At 39.5% G+C, this 22,547-nt stretch overlaps 3 protein-coding genes across 7 annotated transcripts; 1 reads left to right on the forward strand and 2 right to left on the reverse strand.

Moving 5' to 3' along the window:
• Positions 1–870: 870 nt before the first annotated feature.
• LOC133208538 (tRNA selenocysteine 1-associated protein 1-like) lies at positions 871–13,400 on the reverse strand. Of its 4 annotated transcripts, XM_061346488.1 has the most exons (11): positions 13,276–13,394; positions 12,234–12,417; positions 10,918–10,995; positions 9,833–9,909; positions 9,603–9,733; positions 8,930–9,061; positions 7,923–8,042; positions 5,943–6,138; positions 5,388–5,433; positions 4,474–4,642; positions 871–1,185 (listed from the first exon to the last, which is right to left on the reverse strand). In XM_061346488.1, exons 4-10 carry the CDS (start codon positions 9,860–9,862, stop codon positions 4,506–4,508), a joined length of 792 nt encoding a protein of 263 aa, XP_061202472.1. In that variant the 5' UTR covers positions 9,863–9,909; positions 10,918–10,995; positions 12,234–12,417; positions 13,276–13,394; the 3' UTR covers positions 871–1,185; positions 4,474–4,505. The 4 variants fall into 4 exon arrangements, with proteins under 4 accessions (XP_061202472.1, XP_061202471.1, XP_061202475.1 ...); XM_061346487.1 differs by lacking the exon at positions 871–1,185 and having other exon boundaries at positions 4,248–4,642; XM_061346491.1 differs by lacking the exons at positions 871–1,185; positions 7,923–8,042 and having other exon boundaries at positions 4,248–4,642; positions 13,276–13,400.
• LOC133208424 (tRNA selenocysteine 1-associated protein 1-like) lies at positions 4,506–10,929 on the reverse strand. The gene is made up of 7 exons (XM_061346250.1): positions 10,918–10,929; positions 9,603–9,733; positions 8,930–9,061; positions 7,923–8,042; positions 5,943–6,138; positions 5,388–5,433; positions 4,506–4,642 (listed from the first exon to the last, which is right to left on the reverse strand). Exons 1-7 carry the CDS (start codon positions 10,927–10,929, stop codon positions 4,506–4,508), a joined length of 774 nt encoding a protein of 257 aa, XP_061202234.1.
• A 22-nt stretch (positions 13,401–13,422) lies between the features above and the next one.
• Positions 13,423–22,347, forward strand: PAK1IP1 (PAK1 interacting protein 1). Of its 2 annotated transcripts, none has more exons than XM_061346486.1 (10): positions 13,423–13,629; positions 14,398–14,560; positions 16,312–16,432; positions 16,528–16,602; positions 17,243–17,295; positions 17,756–17,901; positions 17,986–18,083; positions 18,819–18,918; positions 20,327–20,453; positions 21,041–22,347. In XM_061346486.1, exons 1-10 carry the CDS (start codon positions 13,567–13,569, stop codon positions 21,199–21,201), a joined length of 1,107 nt encoding a protein of 368 aa, XP_061202470.1. In that variant the 5' UTR covers positions 13,423–13,566; the 3' UTR covers positions 21,202–22,347. The 2 variants fall into 2 exon arrangements, with proteins under 2 accessions (XP_061202470.1, XP_061202469.1); XM_061346485.1 differs by lacking the exon at positions 13,423–13,629 and adding an exon at positions 13,925–14,059.
• Positions 22,348–22,547: the final 200 nt, after the last annotated feature.

A 22,547-nucleotide genomic window follows, 5' to 3' on the forward strand; every position in this document is an offset into this window, starting at 1 on the left:
TGGGGATTTGGGGAACTCAAACCAGTACAGGTGGTTCCAAAGACCTGAAGATACACAAACCACTCGCAGCAGTGAAGGAACCACTTCCAGAAGGAAGGCTGTTGCGGGGCTGGTACTGCCCAGTCTTAGCTCTGTAATGTTTTTTAACCACATCAGTATCTTCCCAGCTTTCCTACAGAACCTGCTGCTCCTTCGTTTCTCAGTCCTGCTTTCATGGTTACCTAAAGATTAGCATTTCCAAAATTCCCACAGCATGGAATTACTTTCCAAGTAGATCTTCTAATGAAGTACAGAACTCCAGTCTTTTTCTCTCCTACCCTACTGCCATAAATACAACTGTGTGTGAAGTGGGATGTCTCACAGTGGTAGATAAACCCCCTGCAGATGTGGAACTTACAGATATAGAAGTCACCTGCAAGAACTGCACTTCATGTAAACTGCTGGTGTGCAACACCTGCAGCCCAATTTTAGGACAAGGGTCCATTTTTACAATATGCTATTAAAAAAAAAATTCTGTGTCAATCACCAAAATACAAAAGAACCTAGCATTTTAGCCTGGAATTGTAACTCTCTTCTGTCCAGGAAGCAATTATCCTGCTAAATTCCAACTGAGGACAAGGAAGCCCAAGATTTACCAAGGGACAAACTGTGCCTTTTGGTAACAGATGTTCATCAGCAGCAACACTAACACTTAAGATGATACCTGTGTGGGGAACTGACTAAAACTGCATCTGCACTGGACATGTTAAGGGCTGGGCAAACTGAAGACAAGACTCACCCTTTCCGATGCACACCAAATGTATTGAGCAACCTGTACACATGATTTTCTCTTCCATGGAGGTGTCAAAGGCAGCTACATTATGTTTGCTCTGTAAATTCAAGTGCTGCTTTATTTACTTAATTTTACTTCCATTTTACTTATTTAGAACAATTTCCATACAGTGACATGCCTTTAATGACACTCATGACTCAGAAATACTTGTTGATGTAGTCCAACAATGTCTATTGACATGAGTCACTGAACTTAAATATGTTATTAGAAGTAAGATGAAACAAAAGGCAAATATATATAATCTCCAGCAGAATGATAGGGATCATCACCATTTGATCAATCTTCCCTGTGAGTTATATCTGCAAGTTACTTTGAGGTAGCGCTAGAAAGAAGCTGTTGGTCCAAGAGCATCCCTGCAAAAAGAAACATTCATGGCTTAAGTACCATTTAACTGTTTTGTACCCTTTCTAAGTACTCCTCGCCCTTTTGGGCCTGTTTCCTTCTCCCTGCTCACTGACTATAGGTTTAGTAGCCCCTCAATCCATCCTACTAAAAACCTCTTTGTGCAGAGAAGTGATAGACAACAAAAACACAACTCAAAGAAATGAGCAGGTTTTGAGTAAAGGCACTATCACAGCTAGGTGCAATGAAGAGTTTATAAAACCAGTATCAGATATTCTTTGGGAAAAAAAAACAATCAACCTTAAAAAAAACAAAAACAAACCACCAACCACACATTTCAGCTGGGTAAAATAAGAGACAAAACACAACTAGAAATGAAATAGACTGGTGTTGAAAAAGTTACTAAGACTTTGTGTTCTGTTTTTAAATGCTCCCATTGCAATCAGATCTTTGTAGAACTGATGGCAGGCATGAGCATGTGTTCAGGTGTTTCTTAAGCTAGCTAATGCAGATGGGCAGTTGTGGAACAGCTGTAAGTTTACTCAGTAGAAAGCCTCAGCAACATATTCTCATAGTTGTGATGCACTGTTTCCTGTATTTGGGGTTCATGGGTAACACCACACCAATAATACAGGGAAGAAATTCTACAATGCCTTTCCTGTAAAGAGTAAATGCTGCACACATGATCTTGATCCCACATACGCACTTCTAACTGGAAGTAGGAATAAGCTAGCAAGGCTCAGGAGACAGAAAAAGAGGTCAGAGAACTATTTTAGAACAGTACCACATGGGCTCCCTCTCAACAGACTCTTCCTTGCCTCATTTTTCTCATATGTTGACTGAATGAAAATACAGCCCCAACATTTCTCAGGTTGGGTGAAACAGCAGCCCAAACCACCTCTTCCACTGCATTACCTTCACAGAATTTTCACTATATGGGTACTTACAGAAGGCACATGCATGTGTGAAACAGTCCAGAGACCTTGTTAACAGGTAAAATACGCATAAATGGGGTGGCTAGACTGCGATTTTGTTTGAGGTTTACATACTGTGGTAGTACAGTGTCAGACTTAAGTGAAATCCCATAGCTACATGGGCTCCTTATTACAGTCAACCTCCCAAATACAAAAAATTAGCATAGATGCTCCATAGGAGTTCTGCTGAGCCAATACATATCTTTAGCATCTCATTTTTAACTGGTAATACAAGAAAAGCTTTTAACAAGTTACTTGCTGCAACTTCAGTACAATGTTAGGTGATGTTATGCAAGCCACTTCTAAAGCATGATACAATACAGCACAGACCTGCAAGCTGTCATGCTGCTTGTAGTGATGGTGCTTCATTGGTACAAAATCCCTTAATAAACCTTTTCGTATTACCCAGCTCAAGCAACACAGCTACACACCACAACTGAAGTGGCACCAAATCCTGTATAGTTTTGAAGCTTTAATACTCTCATCCAAATTCAAGAGGTCTGCACCTACTAACTTGAGTTTCCTCCCTACTGCAGTCCTCTGAAACAATTCTGTGCAGGCACACAAGCACCCCCCTTTCCTACCCAGATTCTCTTTATTTACTCCACCTCCTGACACATTCTCATTAATTGTCTCTCTACCATCACCCTCCAAAGCCTTACCACTTCACACAAGGGAAACGTTTATCCAAGAAATCTGAACTCCAAGCAGTTGCAGTTACCCTGCAACTAGATTTCCGTAGGGAACACAGTTCCTGTAACTGTGACGCTACTCCTCCTGCCTATGTGACACTTTTTGCTGTCTCTTCCTACATGTATATCTACAAAAAAATCCAGGAGACCGAACTTCCTATAGTACTCCAAAAGCCTTTTCTGTTTTAGAACATCTGCTTTTCATGGGAGGAATTTTGAAAAATATTCCTACTTGAAAATTAAGCTGTAAATAGAATCTGGTTATCAGCTAGAAATGATCTGTCAACACCACGTCTTCACTCTGAAATATAACATTTCAAATTTAAGAACAGCACATAGATTATCAACACAATTTTAATGTAGTTAAGTCATTAAAAAAAGCCAGAGAACTTAATCTGCCGTCACAGTAATTATGGTTTAGGCTGCCCCAAAGACACACATGGCAAATGTCTTCACTAGCTTTAGTAGCTTCCACAGCTATTAGTTCTGATAACTTCTGATACCTGTTTTCTTAGAAGAGTATTATTCTGTTTCCAGCCCAATTTATTTTATCATGTACATTAAGCAGAGTAAATACTTTTGCAAACACATGGGTTTAAGAAGTCCTTATGACTGGAAAATACTTTATACCCTTCCTTATAAGAAGAGTTTAGAAGAAGCTACTCAGAAGTTGCTAGCTTAAAGCAGAACTTTCCTCACTGCTATCTCCCCGAGTCTCCTTTGACTCAAATACTGAGAACTCTTCATACTACAAAAATTTTATAACCTCATCACTATCAAACACCTGAGCACAAAAACTGAAAACAAAAATTAGATGTTTAGCAACTTAAGTGACAAGTTTTACTAGGATAGTTTTATTTCCAATGGTTAATTTTCTTCCTTTAAAAAAATTATTTTCTTAAGAGGATTTTTAGGTTTAAGAGCATGTATTATGTTACACCAGTTTCTTTGCTGTGAAGTGACAGTTGAGAAGATTAACAGGAGGAAGGGCAGAATAAAACTGTCAGTAGGGATCATCTTTAGTCTTTGGAATGTTTGCAGCTATGGCAGCTGGAAGTTTGCCTTTATCTATGTTTAAAATCATGTATTGACAAAGCAATTTTAACTGACCTAAAAGATCAACAGTAGTACAGTGAGTGCCAGCAGACTGCAGGAGCAGCCCAAGCATTCCCATGGCAAACTCTGGGAGCATCTCCCTTATACACATGCCATCTAAATCGAATGTGTTAAAAGCTTGTAAGAGATTGCCTAGGTAACTTGGAAGTATGTGAGAACTAGTTTTCCCTACTCCTGATGTCCATGCAATGGCAGGTGGAATACCCCTACTGCGACAAGCAGTAGGGGTAAATTCCACAAGCCAGAAGAGAATGTGCTTCACATATGTAAGTAAAATCCCTTGCTGGCAGGTTTGCAGAAAAAAAATTTTATTTACACAGGCAAGTCTGTCTTTAGACCCCACTGAACTCTTTACATTTCTAGAATATTTACATGATTTCAGGATGCTCTGAGTGCTGAACAAAAAAAAAAAAAAAAATTACAGAAACTGTCAAAAGCATAGCAAAAAAACCCAACCTATCATTGTGCTTTAAAACTTATGATCTAGAGTAATGTAGAAGAAATGTAATTTTAGCACCTTGGTCGTTACGGTCATGCTATATAAGACACTTAAATAGCAGAGGGGATGTCAGAAGTGACCGTATCCAGAGGCTGCCAGTGACAATTCATGAGGGAATCATAGAGTTCTTCACTTGTCTCCATAAATTGTCTGTTCATTTCATCAACATCCAAGTAAAGTTGTGGATCTGAAAATAAAAGTCTGATAAGTGGGAGGGATGCACACATACACAAAAGAAGTAAATTACTAATAATATGTGTTTTGGTTAAATGTGATAGATTTAATAGTAAAGGTAGAAAGGTGTTTTTTCACCTAGAATTTTACCAAATCTGACAAGTCCAGCTTCTTCTGGAATTTGTGTTAGAATGCTAGAACTACACTGGCATTCCAAGATAAAGAATAGATTTAAGGGTAATTAACTAGGGAAATTTCCCCAAATTAATTTTATTTCTACTATAATGTACGTTAGAGAGGACAGTTTCTGAACACTGACAAGAATGTCTCTATGCAAGGAATTGCCTGAAAACCTTCCAGGCCAAACAATTAAGTTTTGTACCAAATCTTTAGGCACAAGCTGAATCTTCCTTTTAGGACCTGCAATGTAAGCTTTTACCTCAGGGTTCTCCAAAGCTTTTGCATATTCATGAGTTTAATGCAGAATATGCTTAGCAAAATCAATACACAGACATCACAAATTCGGTATCAGACCATGTCAGAAGAAGAACGAAGGCAAAGATAGAAAGAAACCTACTGTGTTGTTGACAATGTCCCATTCCACTTGATCTGGTCTACCACTATCAGCTTTAAAATCCTAACCTCAACTTTAACACATAGAGGATGCCACTGTATCAGCTGAATTTTCAAAGCATTCATCATGCAGTACTCATTGGCTTATAGTGTTAAAGGGTGCAAGTATGGCTAAACTCAATTACCTTCAGTTATTAGGTCATCACTGATTTCAGTCATAGCTGAAGTTTCCTAAGGAGAAAAAAAAAAAAACTCTTAAATTGAATTATAATCATAATCCATTTTGGAAAGCGTCATGAATACAAAGTAACTTTGTACTCCCAAATCAGTCTCAAAATTTCACCAACCAACTTTTATGGTAGCAGTATAGTTCAGGTTGGAAAGGACTTCTGGAAGTTTCACTTGAGAAATTAGCTGATCTAAGGTAAGACCATCCTAAAATAATTCTTCAATTTGCATTAAGCAAAGTACATCAGAAAAACAGCAAGAGAGGAAGCCTACACAAGTATGCCATCAGAAGTGTTATTCGGCATACATGAATAATGGTGTATTAATCTCTAATTCTACAGATGCAGTACTTAAACACTTAAAGAGGTACTTCTCAATGACACCTGTTATTTTAACACCCACACTAAGCAGAAAGCACGATTTCAGTTTTAGGACTTTTTGCTCTCACACAATTCACACAACTTCCAATTTGTGAACTTTTTTTCTTTAAAGCAAATGCGTAGTATCTTTACCTCAAAAACAGCTGGAGCCATAAGAGTATCTCCTAAAGAGCAGTCTCCAACAGCTTGCATGTTATCATAGGGAGTATAGGAGCTGTAGTTGTAGTCAGCATAAGGATCGTAATTCCACTGTGAGTAGTAGTTCTGATAATCTTGGTAATAATCATTGTAGTTGTATGATTGGTACCGCTGGAATTCTGCTTTCAGTCTGCAACAGGAGAAGTTACACAGAGTTAGAATTTGAGAACAATAAACTTCAAACCCAGTTCTGAGGTTAAACAATTTACTAACTTACAGACTTCAAAGTTTAAAAGGAAGCTTTTCTGAATAGTTGCCCAAGAACAACAGTCTAAATCACAGCCCAAGATCTCAAGTTTATACAGAGCAAATTCTCAATACCAAAATAATCTGCAATACCAAAAGTAATCATTTTCACGGATTAACACACACCATGATGTACAAGCAAGCTACTGATAGAAATCAAGTTTATTAAGAGCAGAGACATTGGTCAAGCACAGCTACTTTAAAAATGTGTTCATTCTTAGTTAGCCCTTCTGTCTTTTGTTTGGTTAATACCATAGGGCCAGCTGATTAGTTTTCACTACTTTCTTTCACCTGAATGCATTTTCCCAGGACAACTTCACAATAGAATCAATGCACAAGTGGGGTCTGTAATAGAGGTACAAAACCAGAGGCCCGCTACATGAAAATACATTCACGAAGTCCAGCTGCACATTCAAAAATAATTCTCTATGTTTAAGACATTGCTTCACTGGCTTCGTTCAGGCAGGCCTCCTGTGTTGGCAGAGTCCACTTTCTGTGCATCTTCACCTCATTACAGAAAACTCAGAATCAGGCTTTCTGTCAAGAATGCAAACTGAAGGAGCTCAGAAAGAAGAGTTTCCAATATAAGCGTCTTAGCGACAAACTACTCTTGACGGCTGGATATTTTGATTCTGAGAAAGCATAGTACTCAGCCATTCAGTAACAGATACAGATTACCGATGTGTATTTTGATACCTACGTTAGTTTCATGACTGTGAAGCTACACATGTTCTCAATCAGGTATCCTATTGTCTTACTACTGTAGTAAACAAACAACTACATAATGTCTCAAAGTCTTCTGCTACTAACTTCTCTCCTATATGCATCTCTGTATGAAAGAAAAATCTGGAAGTACTGCCAACATTCTTCTGGACAGCAGAAACAAGGAAACACGTTTCTCTGTGACCTCTTCTTGTTTGCAAATAATTTAGTCAATGCTATTCTGGACAGTGCTCTCTTGCATAAAAGCGTTTCCATTCTAAAGCAGAGGCGACATTTACAGAATTATCCAGAGTATCAAAGTTTATCAAATCTGGTATCAACTCTCTGTTCATAGACTTGAATTGCCTTAAATAACCGACAGAGAGAAGAGAGCAGGCAGAGTAATAAACCCTCTCAAAATCAAGTCATTCTAAATTACCTGCTGCCCCAATCACTTGAAAAGCATAATATTCTAAAACTGCTTCAGCAACATCTCCTTTAGCTTCTTCCCTACTATATTCTGTATTTTTCCACTTAAAAGCTCCCTTCTCTGCCAGCCAACTGTAAAAACAGTTATGTGCTACACTGCCTAAACTAGAGAGAAAGGTCTAGAAGAAACACTCCCCAGCATGCAAAAACACTTCTTCCTTCTACCTGCTTCAGGCCCAATCCTGGAAAGTATCTATGAATGCATTCAGCTTTGCTCTTATAAGAATTAAGGCTGGTTACAACAGCAGCTAAGCCCAAGTTACATGATCTGGCTAGACTCAAGAGTTAGATTCCCCCAACAATCCTGAAAGAGGTTGATGAATACATTGAGTCAAAACATAGTGCTTCTGCATTTTTTATTTTGTAGACTGCATTGTGTGTACAGCCATTATATAGGAGCCACAGACTTTAAGAAGGCAGAGCTACAAGAATCTGATTATTTAGAATTATTGTATCAATGCACAACTCATTTGTTACCTTTTAGAAATTCCTATGCTCAGCCGGATTCGTTTTCCCCCCAGACCTGGTGCATTCTGGCAGTCTTGCAGTGCCCTCATCTGATCACCTTGCTCACCAAATCTGACAAAGGCATACCCTCTACAATTTTCAAAAGGGAGAAAACAAATTCTAGTATGCATAACAGTTACAAAGCTAATGAATTCAATTTGTTTTCTACAAAAAAAGAAAAAACCCAGAAGACAGCAGCTACTATAGCTTTTATTAGCTAAGCAACCTCTCTGGCATGTGCACTTACACAGAAGATGCTTTCACAAAATTAAATCTTGGGCCAAAAGCTTGTTCTTTGATAGCATTACAGTGCAACTTGCTGAGAGCCAGTGAAACTATACAGTTTAACTGCTACCTGTGTAAGTAATCAGATTCCATGTTTCTGCATCTACAGCAGTTAATTATTAACCCCCTCCTACTACTATACTATCATTCTTTTTAAACTTCCTTTCTCTGAAGCTTCTTGAATTAGTCTATTACAGCCAGCATTGAACAGTAAACTCGCTCATCCCTGCTTGACTCATTGCCTGGCGAGTATAACTTCTGCTAAGCTTTATTTACTACCTGTTAATACAGTTTCAGTCTCCCAACCCTGAGATTAGCCAGGCCTTACACTTTTCTCCCACATGTAAAAAGGGAATTGCTGTCTTCAGTACTGCAAAAGACCACATGAATGCACTACTGTATGTAAGCACAGCAGCACATGTTTTGGTGACAGCTCTCCCTTCTCCCACCATCTAACTGCTTTCATGCAGATACACATATATGGCTAAACAGAAGATTATGTTAACTGCTTACACCAGAAAGTTTTAGAAAAATGTGAGTAGTTATGCCACTAAAAGACAAAAAATATAATCCTAGAGACTAATCTCTCTTCCCGCATCTGAAGGAAACATAGAAATGGTTCCAGTGCAAGTTCCTGTATGTTACTTATAGAAGCAAACATTGACAGCATTATGAATTTTCACAGGCATTACCTGGAGTATCCCAGCAGATCTGTTGCTATTTTGCAGTCAATACATGAGGGGTATCTCTTTAGGAAATAGTCATAGAGCTGGAAATCATCCACTTCTGGAGTAAGCTCCCCAACAAATATTGAATAATCTGGTCTTTAAAAAGATGAGAGAACAATTTTCAAGCTTGAGACTAAGGTAGCTGATTGCAGTATTAAGGTACCTAACATACAGGCAGGTAGTTATCACTGCACAAGTAAGGAAATAAACTCCAAGAGCAGTACTGACTGCAAAGCTGCAAGTAATGTACAGAACTGCAATGCCACCACTCTCACACCGAGTTCTCAATTTATCTGAGTCCATTCTGCCACTTTCACAATAAAAATAGGAAAAAGCATTTCAAAGGGCATTTATTGTCTGAAGGAGAGGAAAACACAAAAGCATAAAAAAAATTAACTCAAGTTACAGCCATGATTCAAAAAAACTGTAACTATTTTGCCACCACTTCTTAGCAATTATGGCAGAAGCAAAGAAGATAGCTTCCTTATTCTACTGGTGATGCATTTCCATTAGCAATACTTAAATGTATAGGCACCAGCTGTACCATTTCAGGATTTTAAAAATAAGCTATGGTATTCACTGGTTACTATTAATTTCAGCAGATAAAGGGTCAGAGCTTCTTTCTGAAGTTCTTTACCTGGCTGCAGTACTACTAGGGACAAACTCTATTCTTCCTGGCTTTATTTTGTTCTTTTTCTTCCGTTTCTTCTGTGGCGTTCTCCACCAGCTGTAGGCCTGAAGACATTCTCTCTTTTTCGCCAGCAATTCCTGTTGGGAGAAAAAAAAAAATCACCTTTATAGTATTTAGCCTCATTTACATTCCTCCCTCCCACTCCCCATCACCACAGGTGATTTCCCCATATTCACCTTGCCCTTGAAAGAAGCCTGGGGTCCCATTTCTCCCTCCGCCTCCCATGAGGGAAAGCAGCCTCTGGGGAAAACGCCTGGCAAAAATAACAGAGCCAAAGGATTGTATGAACAGCCATATTCCCCTGACTTGTCAAGCTGGCTATAGGATCGACCGCTTCCTCTTGGAATTAGGGAAAAAGCAGACAGCACTCCGATGTTGGCCAATCCTAAATGTTAATTAGCTTCAGGACTGGACTGTGTTCCACTCGAGCTCCAGGACTCCAAAAAACCCTGCAGCAGCAGCAGCAGTCTGAGTGATGAAGAGGCAGGGAAATCATCACTCTTGCCTAGAAGGGATCTCAGCTGTCCCTGTCTCCCTTCACCTAGGGATTCTTTTATGTGAGATGACTTTCCTCACTACCCAGCTCTGACTCAACTCTCCCAGGCCAGGAACAACAGGAGGCCGATTAATGGAATGCAAGGAGAAAGCAGACCTGGAACAGGCACTAGCTTGGCTGAGGGAAAACTCAAACCCAGACGCAAGGCCAGGAAGAGGCATAAAAAAGCACCTCTTGCAAAAAAAAAAAAAAAAAAAAAAAAGAAGAAGAAAGAAAAACCAAAACCCAAAGAAACACAGTTTAAAAAGGAAGTGGGGCAACTACAGAAAAGACAAGGGAGACAACAGCCATATTAACAAAGGCTGCCTCCCTCGCTTAAGGTTCTGAAGAACAAAGACTTCAAAAAATAAGAATGGTTTTTTGCAACATTTTTTACTTACGCACGCTTTAACGTTCTTCCGCTAGAACACCTCTATGGGTATCTTATATAGAGAGTGTTATGCACAAAGTCCTTCAGAAGAACTCATGCTCAAGTAATCCAAACTGGAAAACTTAATGTTATGCCCCCAACCTGCTTCAGTTGATGCAATTAGGTGTTCCGAGGACAGCCACCACTTACATTGCCAGAAGCAATCATAGGACTAAAAGAATGCCCAACTCAGAGCAAGCTAGCTATTTCAGCTTTACAGTTACTAGAAATTCTGAGTATGGTTCTGGAATCCATTTAGGCACTGCAAGCCTAAATTTCTGACCAAATGATCTTACCTGGCTTGCCATGGCTCAAACTGTCTTCCGCCCTTCCTGAAGACTACGGTGGCACAGGTTCAGTTTCAGCTTCTTCAGCTGAAAAATATGTGGGAGAGGAAGAGGTAGATGAAGAATCTGAGCCTTCGGACAAATTACTTACAAAGATGTTCACCTTGCCTTACATTTTTAATGTTATTAATTCAGAACTTTGATTTCCAAGTTCTAACTTTTCACTGCTAAAGCAACAGCAATAAAGACAGTACATGACGAATAGGATTATGATTAGAAGTCATCGTTTTCTTAAAATTCAATAGTCTACAAAGTTTTCCCCCTATCAAATGCACTAAAAAATTAGAGAGCTTTTAAGTCACCTACACCTTAACCTTACTTCTGAAATACCTACATATAACACAGTAACACAAAGTCCACATTCTAAAATAGTTTAAAAACAAGACATCACAGATAGAGGCTTCAATACATTTTGTACAGCCCTTCGGGTGATTTTTCTTTCCTTTTAGCTAAATTAAAAGTTGATTTACCACAAATTACACAGCTAAAAACAAGCAGTGGTATCTTCTATATGCTAAAGAACAAAATAAATAAACCAAAAGGGTACAGGTAAACATGATCTTTCTCTGCACATTTTCTCAGGTACATCTTCTCTTTTTCCTCTTCCATTTCACTCACTACCAGTGAGTTGGCAATAACCAATGACCTTTTACTGCTATCACTAAACCAGTAAATACACTTTCCTGAAGACATACATACCTCTTAGTTGATTCCTATGGCCTCTAAGCCTTTTACCCTAGTCATCCAGCCCATATCAATTGATATAGAAATGTTTCATTTGCAAAATATTTTGCATCTACTTTCATATACAGCTGCTCATTCACAATTTCTCATTTTTTACCTCCATTACCTCTGAAAATGGATTAAACTGACCTGACACAGGATAGCAATGTCATAATTAGAGCAACCATGCATGTCATTACTTCATCCCTGCACTCTTTCTGAGCCCAAGAAAGCAGTCAAATAGAAACAAGCCCTTAAATACAAGCATATACTAGTGAAGTTTGTATATGCCCTCTTACTAAGCCTAACTGTGCTCATTACCTGAACATCTGCAACATCATCCTGTCAAAGGTCATTATTAATAAGAACATCCATAGTGATGTTTCTGTAAGTGAAGCATTACTTTTTAAAAAACATCCACATAGTGATGTTTCTCTAAGTCAAGCATGACTTTTTGATAAAAGGAACCATAAACCCCTCCATGCTCTAAACACTGAAATATTAATGTCTGAATTCACAACCTTATAATATTTTTAACTTACCACTTTTTACTTGTGTGGATTTAGCAGAAGATGGCACACACGACAAAGCCCTTTTATTGCAAAAAGCTGTTGCAAGGTGAGTGATGCAACTGTTTCTCAATCAGTTACTGAGGACTTTGATGCAAAATTGCAGTTTTGTGCTCTTTCCCTGTCAGATCTTGAAGGTTGCCTCTTGATCTTTTCACTAAAATGCAAAAATATTTAAAAAGTCGTTAAAATAGCATGCATTAACTTAGGTTTTTGTGTTTTGTTTTTTTTCCATTTGCCTTAACTGTAGCTACAATCACAGCTAGTTTTCATCTAAGTAGTAGGGCAGCTTTAACCTCCAGAATTCAACTACCTCTTTAACTGGACTACACACGCATTTCACCAGACCATTTTATTCCACGTTTGTATGTATTCCGTTTGCACTGCCAAAAAGGCAGATGAAACCATTCGCAAATAAAATCGCCTGTGCTCGCACCGCTAAGTGGAGGCCGAGCCGCCCCCCTCGCCGTTAATTTCGCTCACACTGAAGGCGGAGCCGGGTAGGGCAGCGGGGACCCGCCGAGCCCAGGCCAGGGCCGCATCTTGCCGTGACGCATTTTTATCAGCCACTCGGCACGACGGGAAGGGACGAGCCACGACGCCCGACAAGAAGTGCGCCCCGCCCGGCCGCGGCCCTCCGCAGCAGCCGCGCTTCCCCCTTATTGTGCTACGCGATAAGACACGAAGCGGAAGAAAAAAAAACACTAAATAAGGAAAACCCCGCAGGGCCCTCACGGGAAGGCCACGGCGCTCCTTACGCTGCCACCGGCCGCGGGGTCGCTTAGGCCCAACAGCCGCCGGGCCTAGCCAGGCTTCCCCGCCCCGCCCGCGGCCCAGCCGCCCGTGAGGCGAAGGCTGAGGCCCCGGGGGAGGAAGGATGCCGCTCCCTCCTCCCTTCGCGCAGTGGATCGGTTCGCGCTCCCTTTCCCGCCAGCTGCCCCCACAGCCCGGCCTCGGTCACCGCGATGTGCCCCTTCACACGCCATCTCCCCCACCAGCCGATCCCAGCACTAACGCCTCTCATCCTCCGCGCCGCCATCAGCAGCGGCCGAACCCCGCTTCCGCCCCGTGAGGACCTCCCGTTTGGGCTGCCCTGAGAGGAGCCTGACCCACGGAGCTCACGCGGCCGCCACCCCAGACCACTTCCTCCTCCGCGACGGCTGTCGGAGACAGCAGAACGTTCCCCGACGGAGCACTGCCGGCCTCTAGTCACGGGCCCAGAACCGGCGCGGGCGCAGGCAGCGCGGAGGACGGACCGCGGCTGAGGGCGGCAGGGCCCCGAGCTAGTGCCGCGCTTTGGGGTGTAATGGAGCTGGTAGCGGGCTGCTACGAGCAGGTTCTCTTCGGGTTCACTGTGCGACCCACCGAGGTAACGTGGGGGAAGCGGCGGGAACGGGAGGGAAGCGGATGCACCTTAACGGCTGCCCGCCAACCCACTCTGAGGGATGAGGGGGAGAGCAGGGGAAAGAACGGGCCCAAGTACTTACCCATCCGTTGCTGCGCGGCCGTGGGGCCGGGCGCAGGCCGCGCTTTTAAAGCGCCTTGGGGGCGGGGCAGGCTCTGGCAGCCGCAGGCTCGGCCCCTCGCTGCTGGCGCCGGTGTGGGAGCGGCCCACGCACACTCTGCTGCTCGAGCCCGAAAGCGGACAGGGCTGCCGGGGGAGCTCCGGGAAGCGACTGGCCGCGTGGTCGCAGGGGGCTGCGGGGTGAGCTCGTTCTTCGCAGCCGTTCAGCGCGGAGCTGGCAATAAACAGCAATGCAGAGGATGGATGCCACAGTGCCTCGCGTGGCTGGTGTCAGGTGGAAGGCGTGTCTCCAGCCTGCAATGGTGGAAAATAGGGAAAATCCGCCTCCCTTGTCCAAGAGATTTATCTCTGTGGAGATCCTTTTTCACATGCAGCTTCATCTAAGCCCAACGCTCATTACAGGAGGCGGTTTGCACTCTTAATTGTTCAGACTAATCTCCTAAGAGCACATTAATTCAGTCAGATGCCATTATACTTACAGCTAAGTGTAATTTCTTTGCCTTTTACACATAAATTTTTTTAATGTTTCGCTTGAAAGAAAACGAAAGTACGGGATGATGAAGTCGAAGTTAAGCTTCAGAGAGACATGTTTATTTTGTCTTTCATTTACAGTCCTGGACGGTTGCCCCTGATTTTACACATCATGCACACACTGCCTCGTTGTCAGCGGTAGCTGTGAATAACAGATATGTGGTCACTGGGAGCAAAGATGAGACAATCCAAATCTATGACATGAAAAAGAAGGTAGAACATGGGGCGCTGCTGCAGCACAATGGTAAGGGAGCTTTTCTTCATAAAAAGCATTGATGTTAGAAACTTACAGTGGAAAAACTGGCCCTTGTCAGAGGAAGGAAAGTGGATATTTTTTTTTTAATAAGTCTTTAATAGTGATGGTGTTGCAGCCATCAAAGTCTGACAATACAACCAAGGGAAGCTTTTGAGCATAAAAATCCAAAAATTATTTTGGGTATTATTCCACAAATACAGCTGCTTCCAATTATTTTTAGGTTTAACTGTTTATGAAGTTATGGCCCACAAATGCCTCATAAGCCATTTTTGGTCTACCAGGACACTATCTAGACCATGCCTACTCCCAAGAACCATCTTTCCCAGTGTCTTTGTCCTGTCACAGATGTGTGACGTGAGCCATACAAAAGAGAGCTTGTGTGTGAGAAGATGATGCTGCTGCCAGCAAGAGTTAACCTGCTACATTTCCCACTTTGTGTCTCCTGAATTACAGCTGTGTAGTCAGTTAATGGCCATCTGAATCATAGAATCACAGAAAACGGTTTTGATTGAAAAGGACCTTAAAGATCATCCAGTTCCAACCTTCTGCTCATCCAACCTGGCCTTGAACACTTCCAGGAGTGGAGCAGCCACAGTTTCTCTGGGCAACATGTTCCAGTGTCTCACCACCCTCATAGTAAAGAACTTCACCCTAATATCTAATCTAAATCTTCCCTTTATCAGTGTAAAGTCATTCTTCCTTGTCCTGTCACTACATGCCCTTAAAAAATGTCCCTCTCCAGATATCTTTTAGGCCCCCTTTAGACACTGGAAGGCTGCTAAAAGATCTGCCGGGAGCCTTTTCATCTCCAGGCTGAACAAGCCCAACTGTCTCAGCCTGTCTTAATAGCAGAGGTGCTCCAACCCTCTGATCATCTTCATGGCCCTCTTCAGGACTCACTTCAATAGGTCCTCATCCCTCTTATGTTGGGGCCTCAGAGATGGATGCAGTACTGCAGTGGGGTCTCACAAGAGCAGAGGAGAGAGGGCGAATCACTTTCCTCAACCTGCTGATGACACTGGTTTTGGTGCAGCCCAGGATATAGCTGGCTTTCTGGGCTGTGAGTGCACACTGAAGCTGGCTCATGTCGAGCTTCTCATCGACCAACACCCCTAGGTCCTTCTCCACAAGGCTGCTTTCAATAATTAAAAAAAAAACCAAAACAAACAAACCCAAACCAAAACAAACAACAAACAAACAAACAAGAAAAACCCAAACAAAACACTAATGTTTTCGTCATTTGTAGCTCAATCTTGATTGTCCTTTTTCTCCTGATAGCCAAAGTACTTAGAGCTAGACTGAACATGCTACCTGTGTTCAACTCACATATGATAAATCTGGTGCTTATGATAAATCTGGTACTTATGGGAAGCAGCATGTGCAACAAATTCAGCTGTGTGCCAAAAGCAGGGCTTTTTAGGAGCATTTATCACTGATAGAAGCTCTGTGCCACAGTGGTTGATTGCTGCTGTTTCAGAGAATGGACCAGATAGAGTTCAGATGTGTATTGGCTATCAGGCAGCTGATAGATATATTGAACCACATCAGTGGTTCAATATAACAGGAAAGCTTGGGGGGGTTGTGAAGAAATACTTAAGAAATAATGCAGATTTTCCTAAGGGTGGGGTAATAGCTGGCATGTTTTGATGCTATAAGCTTGTCTGTTAATTCATACGTTCTCTGTGTGGTAACTGTTCAGTATGTACAACATTGTTAATAGTACTGGCTTTCATTTTTAGGCACAGTAACTTGTCTGGAGTTCTATGGTACTGCACATCTACTGAGTGGGGCTGAAGATGGGGTAATTTGTATCTGGAACACAAAGAGATGGGAGTGCCTGAAATCTATTAAGGCACATAAGTGAGTTTCCTAATTCTGCTTATTCACATAAATTTTGATGTTTATTTTCCTTGTAAAGAGTATATGTGGCTAACACGTTGTTTTGGTTTTATCAGGGGGCATGTGACATCTCTTTCTATCCATCCTTCTGGGAAATTATGTTTGTCAGTAGGAACAGATAAAACATTAAGGTGAGTTGAAACTGATGAAGGAATGCTGAGAGTCATAATACAGTAACTCTTAGTAAATTGTTATAAGCAACAATTCCATTTTGGGACTAGACTTTGCAACACTGATAAACCGTATTTGCACAATATATGGTTCAGAGATTCATTGTTTTGTCTTCTTATGTTCTAGGTACCAGCAATATTTTTAAGTCTTTTAAAAACAGTCTTTGCTTTTCCTAGCTTCTTCCTGTGCTCTGACTCTTTATAGTCACTTTTAGATGTATAATTATATGTGCATTTTGGAACACTTGTTTATTCTGAAAGCTCTCAGGTTTTGCTTAGTGTAAGAAAAGTAATTTTTCACTTGGAGTGTTTATATGTTGCTTTATATATGGGTTTTAAATATATAAAATGCTATTTTAACAGCACAAATTGGTATTGGGCTCCTTTCTGCACTGCACTGTTAATGGTGGGTTCTAAAATAAATATTACAAATTCAACCTTATAGTCTGCAAGTGGTATGTGAAGTCATCACTTTCTCTTGCATTAAGAAGGCACAGAGATGCTTAAAAGCTTCCTTTGAATGCCTCATGTCATCAGACAGCAGTTCAGTTTCATTGTGCTGTTTTAACCAGAATGCACTTTATTTACTGTTGTCTTTCAGAACTTGGAATCTTGTAGAAGGACGATCAGCCTTTATCAAAAACCTGAAGCAAAGTGAGTTGATCAGTCTAAATCCACTAAAAAAGTAGAATTAGATCTATTTTTTTTCTTTTAAAGAAAAGTAAACTGGAATAAACAACAAGACAGTTAATTGCAAGCAACTTCCACAATGTCTTTTTTGCACAAGCAGGCAAGCATATATGACTTATGTCCTTAATAATAATCATTTACCGAAAGGAAACCACAGTAACACTAAAGTAAATGTTTTTACCGCTTGAAATTTTATGTCAGGACACTTACATAATACACTTCTGATAATCAGAAATAAACATTGAAGAGTATTGTTTTAGTTGTTTAATTTTTTTTAGTTATTTTTTTTTCCCTGAATTTTTCTCAGGCTTAGGTAGAAAATAGTGTCTAGCAGGTTCTAAAAATTCTTACTTTTAGATTTTCATGCAATATTAAGTGCAAAAAGCTTGTGTACATGTGTATACTGATGTATCAATATGTACAGATGCCCACATAATTAAATGGTCCCCTGATGGAGAGAAGTATGTGACTGTGATAACAAATAAAGTGGATATCTACAAACTTGACACAGCTTCAATCACTGGCACTATCACAACAGAGAAGAGAATTTCTTCACTTAGATTTATTACAGTAAGTTGAAAACAGAAAGGTGATGGGAAATTAGCTGGTTTGAAGCACATGAAATTAATTGCTTTTTTTTCACCCCATTCCAAGGATTCTGTTCTTGCCATAGCTGGAGGTGATGAAATTATAAGGTTCTACAGCTGTGACTCTCAAAAATGCCTGTGTGAATTCAAAGCTCATGAAAACAGGTATTCTGTATTTGTTTACTATTTAAATATTTATAGCAATGCTGAGTACTCAGTAAAGTTCACTGACTTACAATGTTCAGCATATTTTACTTTTGGTATTGTTTTAGTGTAGAACGTTTATTTATGTGCTAAATTTGCGACAGACTTGTCTGCTTTTAGTATGAGCAGGAATACTGTGCTGTCCTTGCAAGTTGCAAAACAATAAGCTATAGAATTAGAAATACTACAGTTCTAAATTTATGAGTTGCACACTTCTATGTGTGTGGTCTTTGCATTTCTGAAACTAGGTACCAGTATTTTCCTGCAAGCCCATCTAAACGATGTTTAACCAGTCTTACTAATGCTTAAATAAAATAAACCACTTGTACTTCTTTCAGACAAGAGGAGGGTAATCACATATCTCTGTTGTTACTGAACACAGTATTTGTCCAAATGCTGCTTCTAGTTTATCAAAACACAAAAGCATTAGCTAAAATATATTGATGTCGTTAATGGTGTGTGCTTAAAAGTTTTAGTGTTCTGAATTGAATCCTAACGAGCCTATCAAAGACAGGCATTCCCACTGTAAATGAGAGCCATCAAAACATATTACTGTTTCTGCCTGTTTTTCTCTGGGTTTCTGTTCAAACTGATTTTTAAACTGTTGCCTACCCATCTTTTTAATTTCTGTCAGATTTCTGTTCTGAACTGAGCTGCCATGCTATAAAGTAACAAAGTACTACATTTTCTTCACAGAATAAAAGATATCTATAGTTTTGAAAGAGAAGGACAGCACATTATTGTTACTGCATGCAGTGATGGTTACATTAAAATGTGGAATCTGGATCTTAATAAGGTTGGTCTATTTAACTGCTTGTTACATTTATGGAATTATATCAGACAACCAAAATTGCAGAGTTCTGTTATAATTTTGAGTCCCTGAGGAAATTTTGCTTGAAATCTGGATGTTTTGATCTTCTTTCATGTTATGTTCAGTAGAGATGTGTATGTATATGCACGTATTTTTATGCACTTGCATATTTCTGTATTGTAATTTTTTTTAAACAAACTATAAAATGTAATGGTATTACAGAGATCTCATCTCCTGTTTTTCTAAGTCATGCTTCCCTTCAGACCTGCCTGGCCAGATGTAATGCCTATCTAATCAGTTACATTATGTTCTGAGGACTGCTGTGAATGTTTGTAATGTTGATGACTGATGCTGCTCTTTTAAACTCTGGGGGTTGAAGGGGTGTGGTTGTTCATGGAGGAGGCAAAGGCTGTCCTTTTGGAAAAATAAGGTTAATGTACTGCGTACTTTCCTGTATTTTCAAAAGGTTCTGAGTAGCACAGCTCAATAAGGAATCCTGTCTTATCTTTAACATTTCCCACGTTTATTGTTTGCTCTGGGCTTGTCTTTTAAAGTCACAGATTTTTTTTTAATGTACTGCCTTGTAATAAAGGATCTACTATATTTCACTGTAAGTATCTTGACTAGTTCAAATAAATACCTCACAGCATTTGTACACTTTATATATCTTATCTGAATTTGTCCGTTCTTATTTTTCCCAAATGTGTTATTTTCTTCCTGAGCAAGCAACATTTTTTAAAACTTTATATAAGTGTGGGCTCTGTTCAGCTCTGTGAAGTAGAATATCCTAATGCAAGTAGTTTCTGATAGGCTGATGCTTACGTTGCACATTTGTGATACTTTATCCCGATATATTTGTTCAAGTATTTTGCAGAGCTGACTGATAAAACTGCAGTTAACCAATTTGAAACACTGAAGAGATTACTTTTGATCAGCAGCCTTGTCTGTGTAAGGGAGAAAAGGAATCTGATGCAGTAACTTAATTCAAATTTTTTTAGCTGTACAAAATAAACCCCTACTACTCTGGAGAAAATTATGAAACCATTAATTGCTTTTATACTTTTTTTTTTTGGGGGGGGGGAACGTCTCTAACCCTTATAGTTATTCCTCATGTTAAACTTAACCCCGATATGCCTGAAAACCATTGATCTTGCTTATGGAAATATGTTCTTAAAGCCATTGGTACTTTTGTCTGTAAAACCACCACTGACAAAGGTATTGGGAATAAGAGTATAACAATGTGACCACTAACTGGTATGCAGTCTCCAGTTCTAAACATTGTTAGGCACCAGAAGGGAAGTGGAAGGTGGGCAGTAAGAAACTTTCTCACTTTAAATACTTCAGTAAATTTAAACAAAAATAATATTTAGTTAATCTTTTTTTCTATATTCAGATTAAAGATGTACCATCTTTACTGTGTGAAGTCAATAGCAAAGCTAGGCTGACGTGTCTTGCAGTCTGGCTTGACCAAGATTCAGAAATTAAAGAAACCTCTGATAAGGTTGCAACATTGTCTCAAGGTAAGAGAACTGCATGTTTTTTCAATTGCTGATATGACTGTGAAATGGAATATACTAAGTGGGCCGGTTTTAGTGTATGCACTGGAAAAAGTTTTGGTATCTTGAAGAACTGGGGATAAGACACTGGCAAGTGACAGATATCCTTACCAATCTGATACCATCGCATGTATGATGGAGGACATAAACTTCTGTTCACTTTTATTGTATGAAATTTGGGGTTTTTTTTGCTGGAATAATTTACTGTGGAAGCTACTGTGAAGCTTTTGAGAATGGTAAGAAAAGAAGAAATAGTTTGATAGAAGTGCATGTCTTGTTTTCCTATTAAAAAAAAATTGGTCTGAGGCCTATTTTTTTTAACCTAGGTCTGGATTTTTGCTGTTGTTTTTCTGTATTGTAATCTATTTACATGATCTCTAGATATTTTCATATCACAGGCAAAGCTAGCATAAATTGCACATTTCACTCTAAACAAAATTCATTTATAACCCCTTTTATAAAATAAGATACAAATATGTCTGTTCCATTTTAGACTATACAGACTGGACATAAGTATCAGTTTGAATAATTTCTTGCCTTTTTGTTTTCAGCAAATGAAGATGAAAAACCATCCATAGTCCAGAAAAACAAAGGTTGTTGGACTGATAAAAGTGGTAAAACAGCAAAAAGAAAAAGAAAAATTGCTCCAGAGAAGCAAAAATTGGAAGCTCCACTGCAAAAGAAGAAAAAGAAACGGAATAGCTCAGCATGAAGGCAGCTACTTTCTCAGATTAAAAGTAGATGCTGGTGTTGCTGAAGTTTTTATAAGGATATAAACCTCTGGCAATACATATACCTCTGAACTGATCTGTTGATTAAAAGTAATGAATGTTTTTACCCTAATAAATTGCCTAATCATCCTGGGAAGTAGCAAAAAAGACACCGCAACTTTTCCTAAGTGAATGAGGCAAAAATAAATTTGCAATATCTAATGTTTATATATTCCTGTTAACAGTAGCATACACTTTTTAACTGGCTCTGGAAAATCCAGGTAAAATGATAAGAAATGCTACATCTGTCTCAGTTATATTTTTGTCTCACTTAAATGCATATTAAAAACACAAATGTTTTCATTTTGGTGTTTAAAAAATTACTGTTCATTTGACTCAAAATATGATCTGCCTTTGTTATGCATTGTTCTCCTACAGTAAGGAACTTCTTAAATTTAGTTAAACTATTACGATCACATTTCATTTGTACATACATTCATACATTCACAGAAAATTGTATTTTCTAGTTCTTGACATGAACTTCCAGAGTTTATAAGCAAAATGTTTGGGTTTTTGTTTGGGTTTTGCAGTAAAGCATCCATACTTCATGCATTTAATATTTTTTAAAGTCTTGGTACCCATGGTTCACATGATTGAAATCTTTTGTTCAGAATATGGTACCTATTTTAGGTGGAACAGTTTATCTCAGTTGGGTTTTACCTTCTCTTCCCCTTTCTCAGAGTATTTTTTCCAGTCCTTGATCTGAGCTACACTCTTAAAAAAAACCCAAACATATCTGACATTTGAAATGTTTGCCATGCTGATAAAATGTCACCTGTCTGTTTTACACTTAAACAAAGGGAACAGGGTTTTACCCTTATTACAGTCACTATCTTATTACAAATATACAGTGGGAAAAACAAAGTCGAGCTGGAGAGAACAAGGTCAAATAGCTGTACTAAATGTTCTCTTTATTTCTTTCAAAGTAAGGCATTTTAATGTTTTCCACACTACCAGAGTAGTCATTTCTTCTGTTTTCAATGAGTAATTAGAATTATTCTTTATTCTGATTTACTTTAGTAAAAATCTGTTCCTCCTTACCTGTGCAACAAGAGAAAAAATAGAGAAAATCAGGAAAAAAGGGAAAAAGGCTGAGCCAAATCTGGAGACAGGGTAAACTATTTCCTATACCTTGAGTGAATGCTCAGCTACTAACCAGTACTTTGCAATTTTGTTGTTATTTCTTTGTAAACACCTTCATTTGCAGTCCATTTTCCTTTGTAGTTTTCAGGAACTGCTTAGAATAATAGAGGGGAGGCAGCAATGCAGAGCAAGAGATATCAGTGGT

The sequence above is a fragment of the Neopsephotus bourkii genome, unplaced genomic scaffold, assembly GCF_033783945.1.
Source record: "Neopsephotus bourkii isolate Nb327-2 ecotype Australia unplaced genomic scaffold, CSIRO-AGI_Nbou_v1 NB_272, whole genome shotgun sequence".
NCBI lineage: Eukaryota > Metazoa > Chordata > Aves > Psittaciformes > Psittacidae > Neopsephotus > Neopsephotus bourkii.